Source organism: Rhinolophus sinicus, linkage group LG15 (assembly GCF_036562045.2).
Source record: "Rhinolophus sinicus isolate RSC01 linkage group LG15, ASM3656204v1, whole genome shotgun sequence".
Lineage (NCBI taxonomy): Eukaryota > Metazoa > Chordata > Mammalia > Chiroptera > Rhinolophidae > Rhinolophus > Rhinolophus sinicus.
The window spans coordinates 17,707,731-17,725,489 of NC_133764.1; the positions used below are offsets into that span (position 1 = coordinate 17,707,731).

The 17,759-nt window shown below is 53.0% G+C and overlaps 3 protein-coding genes and 4 non-coding genes across 12 annotated transcripts; 1 reads left to right on the top strand and 6 right to left on the bottom strand.

Moving 5' to 3' along the window:
- Window positions 1-422: 422 nt before the first annotated feature.
- NEK8 (NIMA related kinase 8) lies at window positions 423-9,251 on the bottom strand. Of its 3 annotated transcripts, none has more exons than XM_019739517.2 (15): window positions 8,786-9,251; window positions 6,696-6,901; window positions 6,217-6,449; window positions 5,862-5,993; window positions 5,153-5,361; window positions 4,913-4,992; window positions 4,648-4,829; window positions 4,401-4,551; window positions 3,913-3,989; window positions 3,441-3,558; window positions 2,579-2,729; window positions 2,180-2,343; window positions 1,919-2,077; window positions 1,577-1,735; window positions 423-1,222 (listed from the first exon to the last, which is right to left on the bottom strand). In XM_019739517.2, the coding sequence occupies exons 1-15, from the start codon at window positions 8,848-8,850 to the stop codon at window positions 1,194-1,196; spliced, it is 2,115 nt and encodes a 704-aa protein (XP_019595076.1). In that variant the 5' UTR covers window positions 8,851-9,251; the 3' UTR covers window positions 423-1,193. The 3 variants fall into 3 exon arrangements, with proteins under 3 accessions (XP_019595076.1, XP_019595078.1, XP_019595077.1); XM_019739519.2 differs by lacking the exon at window positions 8,786-9,251 and adding an exon at window positions 8,375-8,659; XM_019739518.2 differs by lacking the exon at window positions 8,786-9,251 and adding an exon at window positions 7,753-8,072.
- Window positions 9,252-10,221: 970 nt separating this feature from the next.
- On the top strand, window positions 10,222-13,061 carry TLCD1 (TLC domain containing 1). 3 transcript variants are annotated; one of them, XM_019739523.2, is made up of 5 exons: window positions 10,579-11,441; window positions 11,744-11,826; window positions 11,919-12,001; window positions 12,386-12,540; window positions 12,621-13,061. In XM_019739523.2, exons 1-5 carry the CDS (start codon window positions 11,248-11,250, stop codon window positions 12,709-12,711), a joined length of 606 nt encoding a protein of 201 aa, XP_019595082.1. In that variant the 5' UTR covers window positions 10,579-11,247; the 3' UTR covers window positions 12,712-13,061. The 3 variants fall into 3 exon arrangements, with proteins under 3 accessions (XP_074176305.1, XP_019595082.1, XP_019595080.1); XM_074320204.1 differs by lacking the exon at window positions 10,579-11,441 and adding an exon at window positions 10,222-10,572 and having other exon boundaries at window positions 12,386-13,061; XM_019739521.2 differs by having other exon boundaries at window positions 12,386-13,061.
- Window positions 13,062-13,356: 295 nt separating this feature from the next.
- Window positions 13,357-16,670, bottom strand: RPL23A (ribosomal protein L23a). 2 transcript variants are annotated; one of them, XR_012492255.1, is made up of 5 exons: window positions 16,532-16,670; window positions 15,741-15,924; window positions 14,228-14,404; window positions 13,644-13,844; window positions 13,357-13,417 (listed from the first exon to the last, which is right to left on the bottom strand). XR_012492255.1 is itself a non-coding variant. In XM_074320205.1 (5 exons), the coding sequence occupies exons 1-5, from the start codon at window positions 16,554-16,556 to the stop codon at window positions 13,403-13,405; spliced, it is 471 nt and encodes a 156-aa protein (XP_074176306.1). In that variant the 5' UTR covers window positions 16,557-16,670; the 3' UTR covers window positions 13,357-13,402. The 2 variants fall into 2 exon arrangements, 1 of the variants encoding a protein (XP_074176306.1); XM_074320205.1 differs by having other exon boundaries at window positions 13,644-13,713.
- Window positions 13,530-13,601, bottom strand: LOC141569042 (small nucleolar RNA Z17). Its single transcript, XR_012492436.1, has one exon. It is a non-coding gene; the product is annotated as a small nucleolar RNA Z17 (small nucleolar RNA).
- On the bottom strand, window positions 13,784-13,850 carry LOC141569036 (small nucleolar RNA SNORD42). Its single transcript, XR_012492430.1, has one exon. It is a non-coding gene; the product is annotated as a small nucleolar RNA SNORD42 (small nucleolar RNA).
- LOC141569041 (small nucleolar RNA Z17) lies at window positions 14,470-14,541 on the bottom strand. Its single transcript, XR_012492435.1, has one exon. It is a non-coding gene; the product is annotated as a small nucleolar RNA Z17 (small nucleolar RNA).
- On the bottom strand, window positions 16,011-16,078 carry LOC141569035 (small nucleolar RNA SNORD42). The gene has a single exon (XR_012492429.1). It is a non-coding gene; the product is annotated as a small nucleolar RNA SNORD42 (small nucleolar RNA).
- Window positions 16,671-17,759: the final 1,089 nt, after the last annotated feature.

Here is a 17,759-nt window from a genome sequence, read left to right on the forward strand (position 1 = left end):
CCCTCTCTGAAGCAGGGGCTCCTCTTTCCCCTTGGGAAGAGAGAGCGTGGCTCCGCTTCTCCCCAGAGCTGGGGATTCCTGACACTGGATGGGGCGGAGGGCTCCGGGGGACGGGCCGTGCTGTCTGTGCCACAAAGGTTCGCTTCTCCCGAGCGTCAACAGCTCGGTCTCGGGGGCCACGTGTTACCCGGGGGCCCAGGGCTCCAGCTTCCAGGTGCTAGGCAGCCGAAGCCTGGCAACCAGATCCGGGGAGCCCGGCTGGGCGGGGAGGCCGGGCTGGGCGCTGGGCCAGAGGAGCCTCGGCCCCAGCCTCAGGCTGCGCCCACATTCCTCCCTCCACCACGGCCCTGCAGCCAAGATAGGGCCCAGCCCAACCCTGGGGTATCGGGCTGCCACTCCCCACTTCTGAAGAGACCACACTCTAGGCAGGCAGCTGTTATTTTTATTGGCGCTACTTCCCAGTCATCTGGGAACTGATCTAGTAGAACCAGCTACCCTTTCCCCCAACCTGTTTTGGGGGAATGGCCAGGGGTGAGGGACAACCTTCTGCAGGGATTCCCTTTGCATTATATTGCGGGCTGGGTGATACACTCCCTCCTGCAGAAGGGAGACACTCAGAAGTTGTACAAATCCCTGCCTCAGGATATAGGAGTGGGGGTGGTGACTGGGCTCTGACCTCCCTGCCCCAGGCAATGCAGAGGCTGGGCCGCTGGAATGGCCAGTCCAAGCAGGCCCTGGCTTGCCCTGCTCCAAAGTACTGAGCTGCTCTTCCAGTGGACACCAGGAGCACATTTTGTAACCAGGCTAGGGGCAGGGTCTAGATGGAGCCAAAGCCACCTCCAGCATTTTTCTGCCAAGGCTCTGAAGACCACCTAGCTTCCAAAGATTAGGTCTGGCTTCCAGTTCTAGCTAGGTTGAACCCTGCGGACAATGACTTAAGAAGGGGTGGGGAGGAAAAAGAGAGGTGCTGGGGGAATAGGGTGAGTTGAGTTTTACATATTCAGGGCTTCACTGGTTCTTATACCTCATTGGACACAATCCAGGGGAGCAAGGGCTTCACTGGTTCTTATACCCCATTGGTTACAATCCAGGGAGCTGGTGGGTGGGGACAGTCACGCCTCAGGCACCTGTACTTTTCAAGAACATTCAGAGGAATAGCAACATCAAGGGGTCCACAGGTGTATCCAGGTGCCTCACGGGGGGACTGGCTCATCTGTGATGGCTGGAGAGTATAAAAGAGAAACCCCTGCAGCCTCCCAGAGGGCAGTGCCTCTAGCAAGTGTCACCCACCTCCACCTCTGCTCCCACACTGGGCGCTGGACTCTGGACCCTGCCACATCAGAAATATTAGTCCAAACTAAACTAGACTGGGGGCAGGAGGAGAAAGGATGCATTTGCACCCTTGGGAAGTAGTGAAGGCAGCCCTTCAATGAAGCCCCGAATCACCCACCCTTGCCCACCCCAGACAGGAAGCTCAGTTTTACCCCACAGCTTCTGCTTTCATTAATCTGGGCTGTGACCACTGAGGACGTGGATGTGGGTAGGGGCCAGGTGGGTTAACCCTGTTATAACTCACGGCGAACAGCCAGGAGAGTGTTTCCATGGCAACAGGACACAGACGTCACTGTGTAGGGGTGTGTCTCATCCAGCTGCACTGGCCGAGGGAGTCCAGCATCCTCATCCCTCCTTCCCAGTCGACCTCGGGCCCCTTTGCCCCAAGAGTACACTTCACCTTCTGCCAAAGAGAATCCCAAGGAGGGAAACAGGAAGAGGACACAGCTTATCAAGCAACGGTCCTCCCAGATTGCCATACTGGCCCCAATATGAGGTTGCTGAGTTCAACAGCCCTGAGCATAACTCCCCATCGCCCATGGGCCTGCCCACAACTCTTTCTGTCCCCACAGTGCCCACTCATCACCTGTCCCAATGGCCACAGTGAAGGCATCCCCGCAGGCCACCATCACTATCTTGATGCCCTGGAGGCCTTGGACTTGACAAGGTGCCCGGCTGACCCGGCGAGCACTGGTACCCAACTGCCCATGCTGATTGCTGCCAAAAGTATAGCAGTCACCAGAGGCTGTAGGGGAGAGAGTGAAGGAAGGAAAGGGGCACCTCAGCTGAGGTCCCAAGCAGGCCAGGAGCATCCACCTCTGGCCTCCTGTGTCCAGGTCCTACTCACCAGTCACAGCAGCTGAATGAGCAGTGCCCAGGTCCACACTCAGCAGGGCCTCCTGGTCCAGGGGTGCAGAACCTAGTGGTGTGAAGCTCAGAGCCTCCTCCACTTGCTGGTGGGGAGCAGGCTCCTCCCCCAGGGAGAGCTGGTCCAGGCCCAACTTGTTGAACCTGAAGGCAGAGCCAGAAGCCGAGTCCAAAGGACACCGTTTGTGTAGAGTGTCCTGCCCCACATATCTGGGCAGGAGCTGGTGCACCAGGGGTCAGATCCCACCCTGGGCTGGACCACAGCTCCTTCAGCCCTCCTCAGTTCTAATCTCTAGTGGGGGTTAGGCAATGACAGATGGAGCATTAGCAGCCCGGAAAGGCAAGGGGGCAGGCAAGTCATCCTGGGGCACCTATTTACCTGTTGCTCCCACAGGCCAGAGCTTGGCCAGGCACAGTGAGGATCATGGACGAGTCAATGCCACATACCACCTTCTGGGCTTCCTGTCCTGGGGGCATGGGCACCTGCTGAGGGCAGTTATGGGACTCCCTGGTGCCTAGTCCCAGCCGGCCTACAAGGAGAAACCCCGGGATGGGGTTAGTGAGTGTTAGGGTTGGTGACGCCAGGACAAGGACCCACAGAGGCAGTAACAGCGTTGAGTACATTGATGTTTCAGAGCTGTGTCCTCTTGTCGGATTGATCCTTTTATCACTACAAGATGCCCTTGTCTCTTGCTATAGCCCTTGTTTTAAAGTCTGTAACCTGAAATGTGCATCCTTGGCCCCTCTTTGGGACAAAATCTTACTTCTCCTTTAAGGCCATGTTCAGATACTACCATTACCTCCTCCAGGTGGAGTCCCTTGCCATTCCTTGGGTGGAACCCTGATGCTGTCTGTCCTCTGTCATGATGATGCCATCCCTCCCTCCATCAGACTGAGCCCTCCAGGAGGACAGGAACCCTGTCTAAGTCACCTCTAGTGTCAATGCCCAGCCTGATGATGCCTGACCCAGACAGGGCCACAGTGAATTCTGTTGGCTGAATGAAATCTCCCTCATTACATCATAAGCACTGGAAGGAGCGACATTTTGTTCATCGTGTCTCAGCACCCAGCACAGCATTGGCACACAGTGGATGTGCAATACAGGTTAGGTGCGTGAATAAATGAATGGAATCAGAGAGAAAAGAGGGAGAAGAAACCGGGCCGTGGGGTAGAAGGTGGGTATAAAGGGGGACACATCATGGCTGGAGGTGCTATGAGGTGGAACAGGGTGGAGAGCTTACCACCATCTCCGCGGCCCCAAGCAAATAGTTCGCGCTCAGTGGACAGGGCCAGCACGTGAGAGGCCCCGCAGGCCACCTGCAGCATCTCATAGCCCAGCAGGGCCTCCACAATCGTAGGCTAGAGAGAGAGAGAAGCAGGGGGACACTATGGATAAGGGGCCTGGAATCAGCATCCCATGTAAGGATGAAGTTGGAGGCTGCAAATTCTCATGAGATAGCTGTCCCTTTAATGCCCCCCCACTCACACACACACACACACACACACACACACACACACACACACACTACAACCATTGGGGAAGTCTGGTCTTTCTCTACTTCCCCTCATGCTTCCCAGAACAGGTACAGTCTGAGAGCTAGAGGGACTTGTGGTTACTGGGGATTCCCCTGCCCCCCACCTGGGTGTCAGCTCTCAGATGTGGGCTCCTTGCCATCTCCCCACTTCTCCTCCCAAGGTACACACAACACCTGCCTGGCTGATGTCATTGAGGCTGCCATGGCCTAGGCACCCATTGCTGCCACTGCCAAAGGTCATGATGATACCTCGATCTGGGAAGAGGGGCAGGGAGGAAAGGGACAGGAGAGAGATTAGGCTGTCTTTCCAGAGAGACCAATCCAACCTTGGGTTGGAGAAGCAATAAAGTTAGTTGGAGGCTAGGGCTGGAAGAATGCGATAGGGGAGAGAAGAAAGACAGGGGTCTCTCTTCCCAGGTGTGTGACTTTGGACAAGTGACTTAGCCCTGAGCCTTAGTTCCACATCTGTCAAATGAGGATACCACATCTACTTTTCTAGGCCTGTAGTGAAAAAGCGACTGTGTAAGTAAACTCCTGGTGCTCAATAACCAGTAGATAGAAGCATTATTAAGTGAGCAGTTTGTAAATGACTGGCAAAGAGGGAAGTTACTCTGGGGGCCCTTCTCAGAGTGGGGTCCCCACAGGGTAGTCTCCGGACAGGCTCACCAGTCAGGCAGGCTGTGAAGAGGTCCCCGCAGGCCACCTGCTTTATGGTCACGCCTGACTGGCCCTCGAGGAACCGTGAAACAAACTGGGGCTGCTGCTGTTCCACTGCCCCTGGAAGGAGAGCACCCCCTCCAGCACCTAGGGGCGGGGCCTGGGGGGGTGACAGGGGAGGGAGGGAGTGGCTCCTGAGTGCCCCCTTCCTTGTGGTGACCCTACCCCCACTCCAGGCCCGCCCCAGCCTGCTCACCTCCCACAGGATGAGGCGCCCAGAGCGTGTGACACCGGCCTTCTGTGTGCGTCCAGCGGCCACCTGGACCACCTCTGTGTTAAGCATTGGCAGCCGCAGTGGAGCGCTAAGCCCACCACCCCACGTGTACACCGATGACAATGGTGGTGGAATGGCTGGCCGCACAGGTCCCCGGGGGACACCTGTGGGAACAGCTCATCAGGCCTATTAAACAGGTGGGAATGGCATGGTGTCCAAGGGGACCCGGAAGGTCCACTGGACTTACCCCTGCAGCGGGCGCTGGTGGTCCTGACACCGGTGCTGCCAGGGGTCATGGGTGGCCCGGTGGCCAGGGACTTCTCTGCCCTGCAGGACAAAGGGTGGCTTCAGGACACGGACCCTCCCTGGCATTTCCACATGCAGAAATGGAGGACTTGCCCTACAGGCCCTTCTGCCGCAGCCTTACTATGCCCCCACTGGGTGCCCCCTTCTGCCCAGGAACCCCTCCCCCACTCCCTGCACAGGCCTCCGCATGCGGACGCTGCCCACGTCGGTGTGCAGGTTGAGGAGGGCGCGGATGCAGAGGGGCTGCGCCATGATGTGGCTGAGCGGTGGCCGCTGTGCCGGCTCCAAGCTGAGCAGACTCAGGATCAGCTGGCGCAGCTCAGGGCTGTACCGGTCAGAGATGGGCGCAAAGGTGCCACTCATAATCTTTAGCACCAGTGCTGGCAGGTTCTGTGAAGGCATCAAGTTGGGTGGGCCAGAGTCTCAGGCTAGACTCTTTGGTAACAGCACCCCCAGCTTCAGCCCCAGCCCCTTGTCTGATGGGTGATCACAGCCCTGCGGTCAGGAGCCTTTAGTCTGGTGAGGGGACTCCCAGGATGACAGGGGACCCAAACCCTGCTATCAAGAACCTCTGATAGGGGAGCTGCAGCTATGTCCTCAGAAACCTCAAGTTGTTGGGAAAACTTAAGTTTTGCCTTTAGGAGGGTCTCTAATCTGATGGGAAAGCCCTGCCGTCAGGAGTCCTCAGTTTTAAGGAGGGACCCAAGCCCTACCCTCAGGAACGCATAGTCTGAGGGAAGCCACAGCCCTGCTCTGGGGTCATCCACCAGTCTGATGAGGGCGACATGACTCAGCCACAAGAGAAGAAACACAAAAGCAGGTGGAGCTGAGGACTTCAGAGAAAGGGAGACGGAGCTCTCCCAGTCGATTCCTTAGGGGAGCTTACTCACCGCTGCCTCGAAGGCCCTCTTGAGGCTGGCCAGCTCATAGAGGACACAGCCCAGAGCCCAGATGTCACTCTTCTGGTTGTAGGGCTTGCCCTCACACAGTTCGGGGGAGATGTAGCATGGAGTACCCACCACCTGCAAGAGGGAAGTTAATATTACAGCCCAGGGAGGGAAGACCGAGGCCCATGTGGAGACAGCTTCTCCCCAAAGCAGGCCAAAGTGCTTCCTCTTGCAGGACTACCCAGCCAGGGGCTAAGGGCCCGAGGTCTTGGGGGGTGTGGTGAGAGATAGGGTTGCAGAGTGCACCTTGGCCCTCCAAACCTCCAGCACCCCTGAGGTCCCCTCCATGCCCAGGCACCGTGTAGGCCTTGCTCTTGCTGCTAAGGATCTTGGAGATGCCAAAGTCACCAATCTTAACGACCATGCGGTGTTTATCAAGAAGGATGTTTTGGGTCTTGAGGTCCCGGTGCAGGATAAGGTGGGTGTGTACGTGATGCAGCGCGAGCAGGATCTGAACAAAGAAGTGCAGGATGGTCTCCTCCTCCAGCAAGGAATTACAGCGCTTTTGGATGAACTCAGCCAGGGTGCCGCCTGCAGCCGCAAGGGACTAGTCAAGATCCAGGCTTTTCCAGGCCTGAGACTTGGCTTTTATAAAACTAAAGACCCAGACAGGGCAAGGGCCTGCCAGCATCACACTACTGGGGTCAGAACTCTACACCTCTGACGCTCAGCCAAGCCCATTCCAAGGAAGGCAGCTGGCTGGTCTGTGTCTGCCTCCTCGCCGAGGTGACAGGCCCTTGGAGCCAGGCCAGTGCAAGGAGTCTGAGTCTGGCCCACCTGGTGCGTATTCCATGGCGATCATGAGAGCCTTGTCCTCCAGGAAGTTCTCGTAGTACTCGATGACATTGGGGTGGTTGAGCAGCTTGAGGACCTGGCACTCATTCTGGGCTGCCTGCCGCTCTTCCTTGGTCATCTGCTCCACTGGGATCTGCTTGATGATGACCAGCTTCTGGTCCGCCTTGCGCAGACACAGGTGTACAATCCTGAGGACACAGAGCCCCACAGTGGGTACCATCTGAGCTTCCAGCCACATATCAGGTTGGGCAGACCTGACGACTGGATGGTGACTAGACTTAAGAGAGGGGAATGGCACCCAGACTAAGAGGTCATCTAACTAAGCGCACAGAACCCTGAGTTTCGGAATGGGGAGGACTAACCACAAACTCTGTAAGACCTTGAACAAATCATTTAACTTATTTGAGACTCAGTTTCTCTACAGCCACAATGAGGCAAAGTTAGGATTCATCTTTCTAAATTTCAACTGCCTGGGTTCAAATCCTGGCTCTTCCTCTTACTAGTTATCTGGTCTTGGATTACGTGACATCATCATCCGAAAAATAGAACTGACCTCACAGGTTGAGAGGATCAAATATGAAAATGCACGTAAGGGACTTAGCAAAGTGCCTGGCCCATCAAAAGTGCTCAATGAGTGGAAGCCATTCACATTATTATTTTCTTCCAAATCTGTGGTCAGTGTCCATAAAAGCAGGGTTCTTGTTCTCCACTCTATCCCTAGTGCATAGCCTAGTACATGCCCCAGCACATGGCAGGAGCTCAGTAAGTATCTGCTGAATGAATAGACTCTAAGATGATCATCTAAGTATCCACTTTGTATCTCTCCAGTTCAGGCCTCTCCTCTGAGCCCGACTCATATATCCAACTATGTGTTTTGCATCTCTACCTGAATGGCTCACTAGCATCCTAAATTTTAACAAATTCAAAATATTAATAAAACTCTTGATTCCTGCCCCCCAAATCTTTCCTTCCTTAGTCTCTTCCATCTCAGCAAATAGTTATTAAAGCCAGAAAATCATGGCACACCTGAAAATCATACCTGAAAATCATGGCAGAATCTTTTCTCCATTTCACACTAACACATCAGTAAATCCTGTTTCTGCCTCCAAAATATTGTGAACCCATCCATTTTCCTCGGTGTCCTCTGCTGTAACCGTCGGCCCAATCATCATTTCTCGCCTAAAATACTGCACTACCTTTCAAGATGGTCACTTTCATTCTTGTCAACCTCAAATCTAAACTCCACACAGCAGCCAGAGTGATATTTTTAAAATGCAAATCATATCACGACCACATCCTCTGCTTAAACGTTTTCCTTTTACATGGCAAATAAATTCAACCTGAGCCTACAAGGCCAAAATCTCATTCCTGAGCCTACAAGGCCAATACATGTGAGGGAGGGAGGGTCTCTCCCTCACATTTTATAGCATTCTTCAGCTTGCTCGCTACATTCCAACTATACTAGTCTTTTTCTCAGTTCCTTGAATATTCTGAATTTTTCCACGTGAGCATCTTCACATATGCTGTGTCCTCCACCCGAAAAGCTCTGCCTTCACCTTCCTCAAGGACTGATCCTCACTCCTCAATCCTTGGCTTTATACTTCACCTCTCGGAGAAATTTTCCTCTACCACCCCAAATAATTACTTCCCTGGTGTTGTACCTTATTCTCGCAGCTTCTTAAATAACGGCTTTAACACTGTGTGGTTTATTGTATGTTTTTCCTATAGTCTGTAAGCTCCGAAAGGGAAAAGATCACAACTGTTTTGGTCTTAACTGTATACCCATGGCCGAGAGCCTGACGCGTATAGTAGGCGCTCAATACCGGTATCTGTTGATGGAATGAGTAAGGAATCAAACAGAACTCTGAGGGGCGCAAAGGTTTGCCGGGGCGTGACCTCCTTAGGGGCGGAGTCTCCCAGCCAGGACTGGGACCGGAAGCTTGGGCGGGGCTTCCCAGAGTGGGCATTCACGCCTTGGGGTTGGAGCTAACCCGGCAATAATTTCGCGGACAGAGTTGGGGTTTATTTTCCCTCTCCCCGAGCAATTTCCTTCCCCAAGAGCCCTGGCTCACCCGAAGGCACCTCTCCCCACCACTCGGATCTTCTCGTACTTCTCCATCTCATTTCCCAGTCGCATTTCCGGAACCCCCACACTCAGACGCTGCGCGTGCGCGGACCCGCCCACTCCAGAGCCACGCCCCTACACAGCAAAATAATTGTGGGGCGGAGCAAGTGGAGCTAGGTGTTGGTTCAGCCTCGCGTCTCTCTTTGCTGATTGGCACCGTTCCTGCAAGCCTGGTCCGAAGGGTCGCTTTTCCAGGGTCCAAGGAAGAAATGGGACGACATGCCATTTCTTGGCGCGCTTCTCAATGGCCTGCACGTAACCAGCCACTTCCCACACCTGTGGCCGCATCCGGTCCTCGCAAAGCTTCCTTAGACTGGAGGGGTGCCCTGCGCAGGCCGAGTGAGGGTGGGAAGCAGGGACGTCCTTTCTCTGACTCCCTTTTTGGCCACTAGTGACGCTGTTTCAGAAAGAGACAGAAGATTCTCACTGGGATGCAGACTGAACTTGGAGCTTCAGCACCCTCACTCTGGGGGGTAGGGAGCTGGGTTAGTTTCATATTTGCCTAGGGCGGAACAGGGGAAACCCCGACCTGCGCAAGTTGAATCACCTAGGGAGGATATGATACGGTCCCCAGACTGTCCCGACTAGTGAACACCGAGCTCGTCAGCACACTCAACCCCCAGCTGAACACACAACCCACCGCGGGGTAATCTCCCTTCAAAGCTCAACTAGGGAGAACCTCTTTAGAGGAAGATGGGAGGAAAATAGATTATCTGAAAGAGGAAGAGGAGGAACAACAGCCGTTTGGCCGATATGGGTTCAGGCTTCTGCCCAGAGGTAGGGGGCTAGTTAGTACGAGTGTTTAGGGTCTTGACCAGAAGTGAGTTTAATTCCAGGTGTCTCGGTGGTACCTTCTGCTCAGCAGAGTCCACAAAAGCTCAGTTAAGGAGCAAGGGGGTGGTGATTAGCTAAGGGATAGTGTCCCTGTTTCCGAGTGGGTGAGGAATGTGAGGAATGAGGTGTTTATCTTTGCTCCGACCCCACCCTTCGAAAGTGCCCAAATCTGCCTATGTGGGATGACCACTAGAAGGGCCTCAGGAGGGCCCCTCACAGGCTTAGGCCGGTGTTGGCTAGTGGACAAAGCTGCCCTGTGAGCAAAGGGGAGTGCAGGGGGGGAAAGCCGCTCATCCGGGACACTCGTGCTCTCACCTAGAAACCGATTGGGCCTTGGTTGACTCAGGATACCTCACACGGGTTAATGTGTAATCTGGGAGCCACCAGGGGAGGCCGAGCAAACACCCAAACCTCTTAGTCCCTGGATCTCTGGCGCCCCAGGCTTCTGGCTTTTCCTTCCTCTCAAAGCACCGTTTTCCTCGCGCCCCTCCTCCCCCTTTACTCCTCCTCCTCTTCCACTCCCGACTCGGCTCTTAGCCGCTCCGGGGTGCGCCGGTTTACGGCCTGCAACTCTCCCGCAAAAACAACCACCTCATTCCTTTGGAAGCTGGAGGGGATACTACGCCACAGTGAGGACAGGCTGACACCTAGTGGCTAGAATACGCAACTACTCCAGGCCACTGGCCTGAAGAGTGAGGGTCACCCTAGCAGCCTGGACAAACGGGCGGTCTTCCCTGCTCCAGCCTCCAAGGAGCTAGGAGAAGAGAGCTGGGACTGCCTGAGGGAGGATTGTGACAGCAGCTCGGCCCCAGGAGCTCAAGAGCGGGCTGGGAGGAGGGATGGTGATGGGTTAGTCAACAGTTTCTGGGAACCGACTATGTGCCGGGCGCGTAGAAGCAGGTAAGCAGGTCCATCTCTAGTCTGAGGACGCTACGGTAGCGACCCAGTGGAAGAACGGGGTCTGGGCAGAAATCGTTGTCGGAGGCGGGGCTCCGATACATCCCCAGGACCCGGGTTTAAAAGACGTGGGTGTGTGACGAGTCCTGCCCAGCTCTACCCAGAAAGGAGTTGAGGGCGGAGAGAGTTCTCACAATACCCGCCCAGGCGGGGGAGCCGGTGGCCCCGGGGAAAGTGGGGACGCGGGTTAATGAGGCCAAGCGAACCAGAAAGTCGGCAGTCGGGAGGCGCCAGAGAGGGGTACCTCCGTGGCGGTGCCCCAGGACTGCCCCCTTTCGCCCGAAGTCTGCGGGAGCCAGGCAAGACGCGGGAGGCCCCCCCCGCCCCCCCCCCCGGGAAATGGGGCTCGCGCCCTCCGCGCAGCAAAGGCGCCCGAGGGGCGGGGGCAAGAGGACTGGGCGGGGCGGGGGCGCGGGCGACTAGGGGCGGGGGCAGAGGCCCTCTGGGAGGGAACGGGAGGAGCAAAGGGGCCTAAAGGGCTCTGCGAAAAACTGTGTGAGGCTGGCGGCCGGCGGGATAGGCGACCCGGGTGGACTGGCCCGAGAGGGAGCCCAGTTCCCCGTACAGCCCGAGGAGGCCGCCTAGAGGGCGGACAGACCGACGGCTGGGAGGGCCAGCATGCCCCCATTGCTACACCCCGCCCTGCCGCTGCTCCTCGGCGCCACGCTGACCTTCCGGGCGCTCCGGCGCGCGCTCTCTCGCCTGCCTCTCCCGGCGCACGTGCAAGCCGACCCCCTGCGCACCTGGCGCTGGCACAACCTGCTCGTCTCCTTTGCCCATTCCATTGTGTCAGGGATCTGGGCACTGCTGTGGTGAGTGAAGGACCGGGGGAGTGAAGGTGGCTAGGGGATCCCGCCGTTACTCTCCCGATCACGGGGGGCTGAGGTTATGCAGTCTCACATGATTACTTGTAACCAATCGGGAACTGCATCGGCCCCAGGGAAAGAGGCTCTCACCTGGGAAACGGGAGACACCTGGGTTTCAGCCAAACCCCTCCTCGGTTCCCAGTCTATAGTGGGAGCGCAGACTCTCCTGGGACTGGCTTGGGTAATTGTGAGTTGAGGGTCCTTGGGAATGGGAAGATGAGTGCCTGCCTTCTTCCCTCCCTTCCCAGTGTATGGCAGACCCCCGAAATGCTGGTGGAGATTGAGACGGCATGGTCGCTTTCTGGCTATCTGCTCGTTTGCTTCTCCACAGGTAAGTCTTGCCCAATAAGCATTAAGAAGGTGGAGAACAGGGAGAAACTCCTTAAATCCCCTTCCTGACCTCTTCCCCCATCCCTCCACTAGGGTATTTCATCCACGACACTGTGGACATTGTGGTTAGTCGTCAGGCTCGAGCTTCTTGGGAATACCTCGTCCATCATGTCATGGTGAGAAGCAGGGGTTGTGGTATAGGCCTGGTGCTAGCAACTTCAGTCTCAGCGGCCTTTCTGAAACTGGGAAGGGGAAGACCATCTTTTCTTAACCCCATTCCCACGGTGTCCTTTGCCTTCCCATGCTAGGATACTAAGGGTTGGCCCTACCTTTGTACCCTTGGTTCACTATTTTGAGGCCAGCAATCCATAGCCTTACCTAGTACCTCCTTAGACTATAAACTCCACGCAGGGATCAAAATTTAATGGTACATTCAATTGTATGCCAGAAGCAGATGGGAAGATTTTCTAGCCCTGTTTGGTAACCTTGATACTCCCACCAACTTCCAGTAAAGCCTTAGGGAATCTGTTTCCTAATCTGTTCTCTCCTTTGCCTTCTAGGCCATGGGTGCCTTTTTTTCAGGCATCTTTTGGAGCAAGTTTGTAGGTGGGGGCGTCCTAACGCTGCTGGTGGAGGTCAGCAACATCTTCCTCACCATCCGTATGATGATGAAGATCAACAATGCCCAGGACCTCCTCCTTTACCGGATCAACAAGTATGTCAACTTGGTCATGTATTTTCTCTTCCGCCTGGCCCCTCAGGCCTACCTCACCTATTTTTTCCTGCAATATGCAGGCCAGAGGACCCAGGGCACCTTTCTGCTGGGTATCCTGCTCATGCTGGATATTATGATTCTCATCTATTTTTCCCGCCTCCTCCGCTCTGATTTCTGCCCTGACCGAGTACCCAGCCAACAACACAAAGACAAATTCTTGACGGAGTAAGAGGCACAGAGCCTGGGACTTGTGGCAAGGACAAAAAACACAATCAAGGGAGATGAGCCCCAAACCTGGGGCATCCAGCCTCCCCACCTTTCAAGCCTGCACCCACTATTGAAAACACTAATGAAAATACTCTGAAGTCCTTGTCCTTTCTTGGGCAAGGGGTGAGTGAAGCCGACAGACCGGTTGGACATGGTAGGTGGGTGTGGGGACAAGGTGCTACGTGAGAGCCAGCCAACCCACACTGCCCTGAAATGGATGCTAATAAAAACTCTTGGTATTGGTTTCATACAAAGCCTCTTCGCCAGAGATAAAGTTAAGGGTTCTTATAAAACCTCTTGCTTGTTCTCTTACCCCTGTGATAGAGACAAGTACTAGTTGTCTCAGGACAACCCTAGTCTGAGTCACAAATATCTGCTATCTGAGCTCCCACCCACCAGGATTATAGCAAGTATAGTGCCATGATGGAGCTGAGTGTTCCAACAGGGTTATGTACACGAGTCTTGCGTAAACCCTGTTTATTGTGTACAAGTATACCAAAGTATGGCCTCCCCCCAGCACAACCAGAAATCAACATAAAGAGACAAATATACAGTGAAAAACGTTTGTATTTAGAATTAGCCAGCTGGACTCAGTTTAGATGATTCCAATCTGAAAAACAAAAGGGAGCTTTGTTACTAGGAGTTGAAATATGAAGATTAAGCTGGAATGTCAAGGTTATAAAGCAAAATGTGGGCACAGGGCAGGGCCTATTAAAGATAGGAGCGCAGTCGGTCAGTTACGACTAATCAGCAAAAGTCAGGCTTTGGTCGGAAACAGACACACCATTTGCGCCCAGGGGGTGGGTGTGAAGGAGTTCCTAGCAAAGGAAGCTTACTTTGTTGGCAACATCCAAAGCATCATAGTCAGGAGCCAGTCGAACATACGCCTTCTTCTCTCCATCAGGCCTGGGGTGGAGGAGAAAGGCTTCATTAGTCCCGTCGCCTTCACTGCCCCAAGAACCTGCCCCATCTTCTGGCGCATCAGCGGTTCCTTTGTTCATGTCATTCTTTTCCAAATAGTGATTTTTTTCCATCATCTGCGCAGGAGGGTAGGGAAGCCACTAAGCTACAAAGCCAGCAAATTTCCTTTTATGGGAAACACCACAGGACATTTACATCCAGGTAATTTGACATATATTTTACTCTAGGACTCACCACTGTCTAGAGGTAGGAATCAAGAAAATGAGCCCCAACCCCACATATAAATTAAGCCCTACAGGCAGGACAGCTGTTGATTCCTCAAAGTCCATAGTCCATACAAAGGACTATAACTACAGCAGGGGTTGCTCATTTCTCAAGGCTTGCACACTCTGAAATCTAATTCTGATCCCAAAAACATCAAGGAATTTCATGCTGTTCAGGTTTCCTGGCTCCTGGCTGAGGCCCCAGCCTCCTCCCCATCCCATGGGGCCCCACTCACCTGATCAGGGTGTTGACCTTGGCCACGTCAATGTCATAGAGCTTCTTCACAGCCTGTTTGATCTGGTGCTTGTTGGCCTTGACATCCACAATGAACACCAGTGTATTGTTGTCTTCTATCTTCTTCATGGCTGACTCCGTAGTTAGGGGGAATTTGATGATGGCATAGTGATCAAGCCTGGGGAGGTAAAATGGGGTCACCTGGCCTGAACCCAGAAGGGATGGGCCCTCTTTTGAATTCCAGGTGCATCAGACAATGTGGTAGGAATCATTTTTGTCAGACTTTGGTCGCTTAACTGTGTCATCATCTGCACCCTGAAACGTAGGGACCTGGAGCCTCGGCCTGAGAGGAAAACCATATGCACGTTCTTTCACTTGAAGGGCTTTCATCCTTTAAGTGATTATAGAATCATCTTTGAGTTCCAAACCTTCATTTTTTATTTGATCTCATTTCTAAAGGGCAAATTTCTGGATGAAATTTGAGAATTGAGAAGTTGAACGACTTACCCCAAGAGTACAAAGCTAGACTACGGCACCTTGAAACCCAGGCTTGGGTTCCAAAGAATGTTTGTCCTTTACTCTGAGGCTGGGTAGACCATTTCTGCCCACTCTGGTTGCAGAAAATTGGTTTAAGGGTCATCAATTCTTGAGAGCAACTTTCATTTACAGTTCAGGTTAAACTTACAGTGGCCTGAGCACACCTATAACACAGCTTTCTCCCTGATATTCAGAGAAGCAAGGCTCTCTACTTACAGACACTACCTTTCCATTTTGAAGCTAGAGATCAGGTCTCAACCTTTCATTAAATTCTAGGTCTAAATGGGGGTAAAAAGTCTTACCAAGTGCTTTCCCTCACAGACACAACCCATACTTCTGCCTTTTCTTAGGAAGCAGTGGGAGAAGCAAACCCATTGGTGGCAACTACCACCATGGCTATAATCTGGGGTTTCTAAATTCAGTTACTAAGAGCAGCATGACACCAAAATACTCAACTACCCTAACCTTTTGCCTATTTCCCCCTAACCATTACCCAAGTGTAAAAAACAGAGTGAATGAAAGAAGCTTCCATACACCGTTTCAGGACCTCGCAGCCCAGTGCAAATAAATGAATCTCCTTTATCAACCTAGAACTACCCCACATCCTCACCATCGAGAACAACTCCCTACAAATGCTATGAGGAATGAACTAAACCTGGAACTCCCAAAACACAGAATATCTAAGTCCCACGTTATACTCCCAAGAAAGAGGACATTAAAACTCCGACAACATATAAAACGATAATTAATCTAACAATTAACCTTGGCAGTTAACTCTGGGTTGTTTTAAACAATTCCTGCCAATATTGTAAAAACACTCACCTTGTTCTTAAATAGGGCATTAACAATATCCCCCATTAGGGAAGAACTTTAAGTACTAATGTTTTTGAGGAGCTATGCTCTAAGTTTGGTAAATTTCGTTAATCACCAATGGAGGATACTCAAACATCATTTCAAGGGTTCGGGCCCGTACTGACTTGTTTCTCCTGGGAGCGCTCTTCCGAGGATATTTAGGCTGCCTTCGGAGCCGCAGTGTCTTGGGCCTTCGGAAGGTGGGCGACGTCCGGATCTTCTTTTTTTTGTGGCTGTGGACGCCTTTTAGGACTGCTTTCTTTGCCTTCAAAGCCTTCGCTTTGGCTTCGGCTTTGGGAGGGGCAGGGGCTGAGACAGAAAGAAAACGAGGGTGCTGGATTCAGAAATCGATCACTTCCGGCCTCAAGACCGGTAGTGGGCGCCCCAGGCCACATGTGCATCAGTGGTTCCTTTGAAGACATCATTAAGTCTCAGGTGGTTAAAATTTTTCCATCATATGCACGATACTGGGGGCAAACTTGGAGTAAATTCAGGGATACGACTAACTAGCAATGATCAAACGCTTGATACTTGTCAGGATGCGTACTAACAATTTTATATATACCATCGCACAGCCACCCAGGGAAGGTATATAGCTCCCGTCTAACATGAGATAAAAAGAAAGTCAGTATAGTTGAGGGCACTAATTCCTTACAGGTCTGGAGACATGAAGCTACAGCCGGTGAATACGTATAGCTCCCGAGAGTCGACTATCTGGCTGTCAGCTTGCCTCCCAACCCTCTTTACTATAGCCCAGCCCATGCGGCTGGGCCCACGCGCCGCAGCGTGGCCGAGACGCAAGGAGCAGCTCCGGAGCCGACACCCCAAGTCCTGGCCCAGTCGCCGTCCTTTCAGTTCGTTTATTCTGCGGGGATCCCCAGCCAGCCAGCTGTGGCACCCCAGACCCACCACACACCTTCCTTCTTCGCTTTCGGCGCCATCTTCGTGAAAAGGGTTTCCGAGACCCGTTCCCATGGGCTTATAGAGTCACGTCTCACCGAAGACTCGCGATGCTTCCTCCTTAAAGCTGATTGGGTAATCTGTAGCGCGGCGCCCGCCGGGAATGGTAGTTAGGTTTAGTCTCCTCGGGAGGAGGACTAAGCATGCGTCACCCCTCCCCTCTTTAGACAGTAAAGCTTCTTGGGGGTTGTAGTTTTTTGGAGACGTGTTTATGCGGCCGCGAGTGTACTCGGCTGTCGCTGTGTCTGGTCCTGCGTGCTTACCATCTTGAGCTACTTCAGGGAAGAGGATTGCAGTTCCAGGAGACAACCAGTAGCACTGGAAACTAAAATGAATATAGTTAAGATTGACTCAGGGAGAGTGAAGCAAAGTACTAGAACAGGGGTGTCAAAACTGTGGCCCTCGGGCCAACTGCGGTCCGCAGTCCATTGTTAATTGGCCTGCAGCAAATTCCAAAAATATATTTAGTTTACTTAAATAAACCAGGTGAGGCAATATATACTTCACCTCAAGTGAGTGGCCCGGCTGTTTGTGTATTTTACCGCATACGGCCCTTGGTGAAAAACGTTGAAAAAAGTTTTGACACCCCTGTTCTAGAACTTTAGAGCAGAATTTGTCAGGCCCAACACCCTCGAACATTGGTGGAAACTGAGGTCAAAAGAAGAGACGTTCCTTGTCAATAACGGTGATTTGCTGGCAGAAAAAGTCAAGTCAGGTACAGGGGAGGAGGAAAATATCAGAGGAGGTAGAAGGTGGCCACATCGCCCCTCTTTACCTTGACAGTCAGATTTTATGCGTTTTCCCGATAATACTCTTGAAACTCTACCAATATTGCGAACAGATTTCTGCAGCATTCGCTAATTCTTCTTGTGAATAATTCCATTCACGGTCCCCTCCCTTAGTCTTCCTTCCCTGCCCCAGTCATCTTTGCATCTTCAAATTCAGTTCCGAACACACAGCGAGGTTTATTGTAATGCTCTGGTTCGCTTCTCTGAGGGTCTGTGTCTACCCCGCCTTCACCCCGCCCGTTCTATCTTCCCCCTCGCCTCTTGGAACCAGATTTCCCTTTTGACGGTGAGATTTGTTCTGTGCTACCCCCTCTTCTACCCTGCAGAACTGCAAAATGGAAAAGTTGTCCTTGGGAAAATTCCAAAGGGGTCAGCACGAAGAACGCCCATACCAGA

Coding starts and splice junctions, on each gene's coding strand:
- NEK8 (XM_019739517.2), bottom strand. CDS start 8,850: ATGCGACTGGGAAATGAGATGGAGAAGTACGAGAAGATCCGAGTGGTG. Junction 3,559..3,912: donor GCCTCAATGACATCAGCCAG/GCAGGTGTTGTG, acceptor CTCTCTCTCTAG/CCTACGATTGTGGAGGCCCT. Junction 1,736..1,918: donor CACTGTGGCCATTGGGACAG/GTGATGAGTGGG, acceptor TCTCTTTGGCAG/AAGGTGAAGTGTACTCTTGG.
- TLCD1 (XM_019739521.2), top strand. CDS start 11,248: ATGCCCCCATTGCTACACCCCGCCCTGCCGCTGCTCCTCGGCGCCACG. Junction 11,442..11,743: donor GGGATCTGGGCACTGCTGTG/GTGAGTGAAGGA, acceptor CTCCCTTCCCAG/TGTATGGCAGACCCCCGAAA. Junction 12,002..12,385: donor ACCTCGTCCATCATGTCATG/GTGAGAAGCAGG, acceptor TTTGCCTTCTAG/GCCATGGGTGCCTTTTTTTC.
- RPL23A (XM_074320205.1), bottom strand. CDS start 16,556: ATGGCGCCGAAAGCGAAGAAGGAAG. Junction 14,405..15,740: donor AGCGCTCCCAGGAGAAACAA/GTCAGTACGGGC, acceptor TTACCTCCCCAG/GCTTGATCACTATGCCATCA. Junction 13,714..14,227: donor AAGGTCAACACCCTGATCAG/GTGAGTGGGGCC, acceptor CCTCCACCCCAG/GCCTGATGGAGAGAAGAAGG.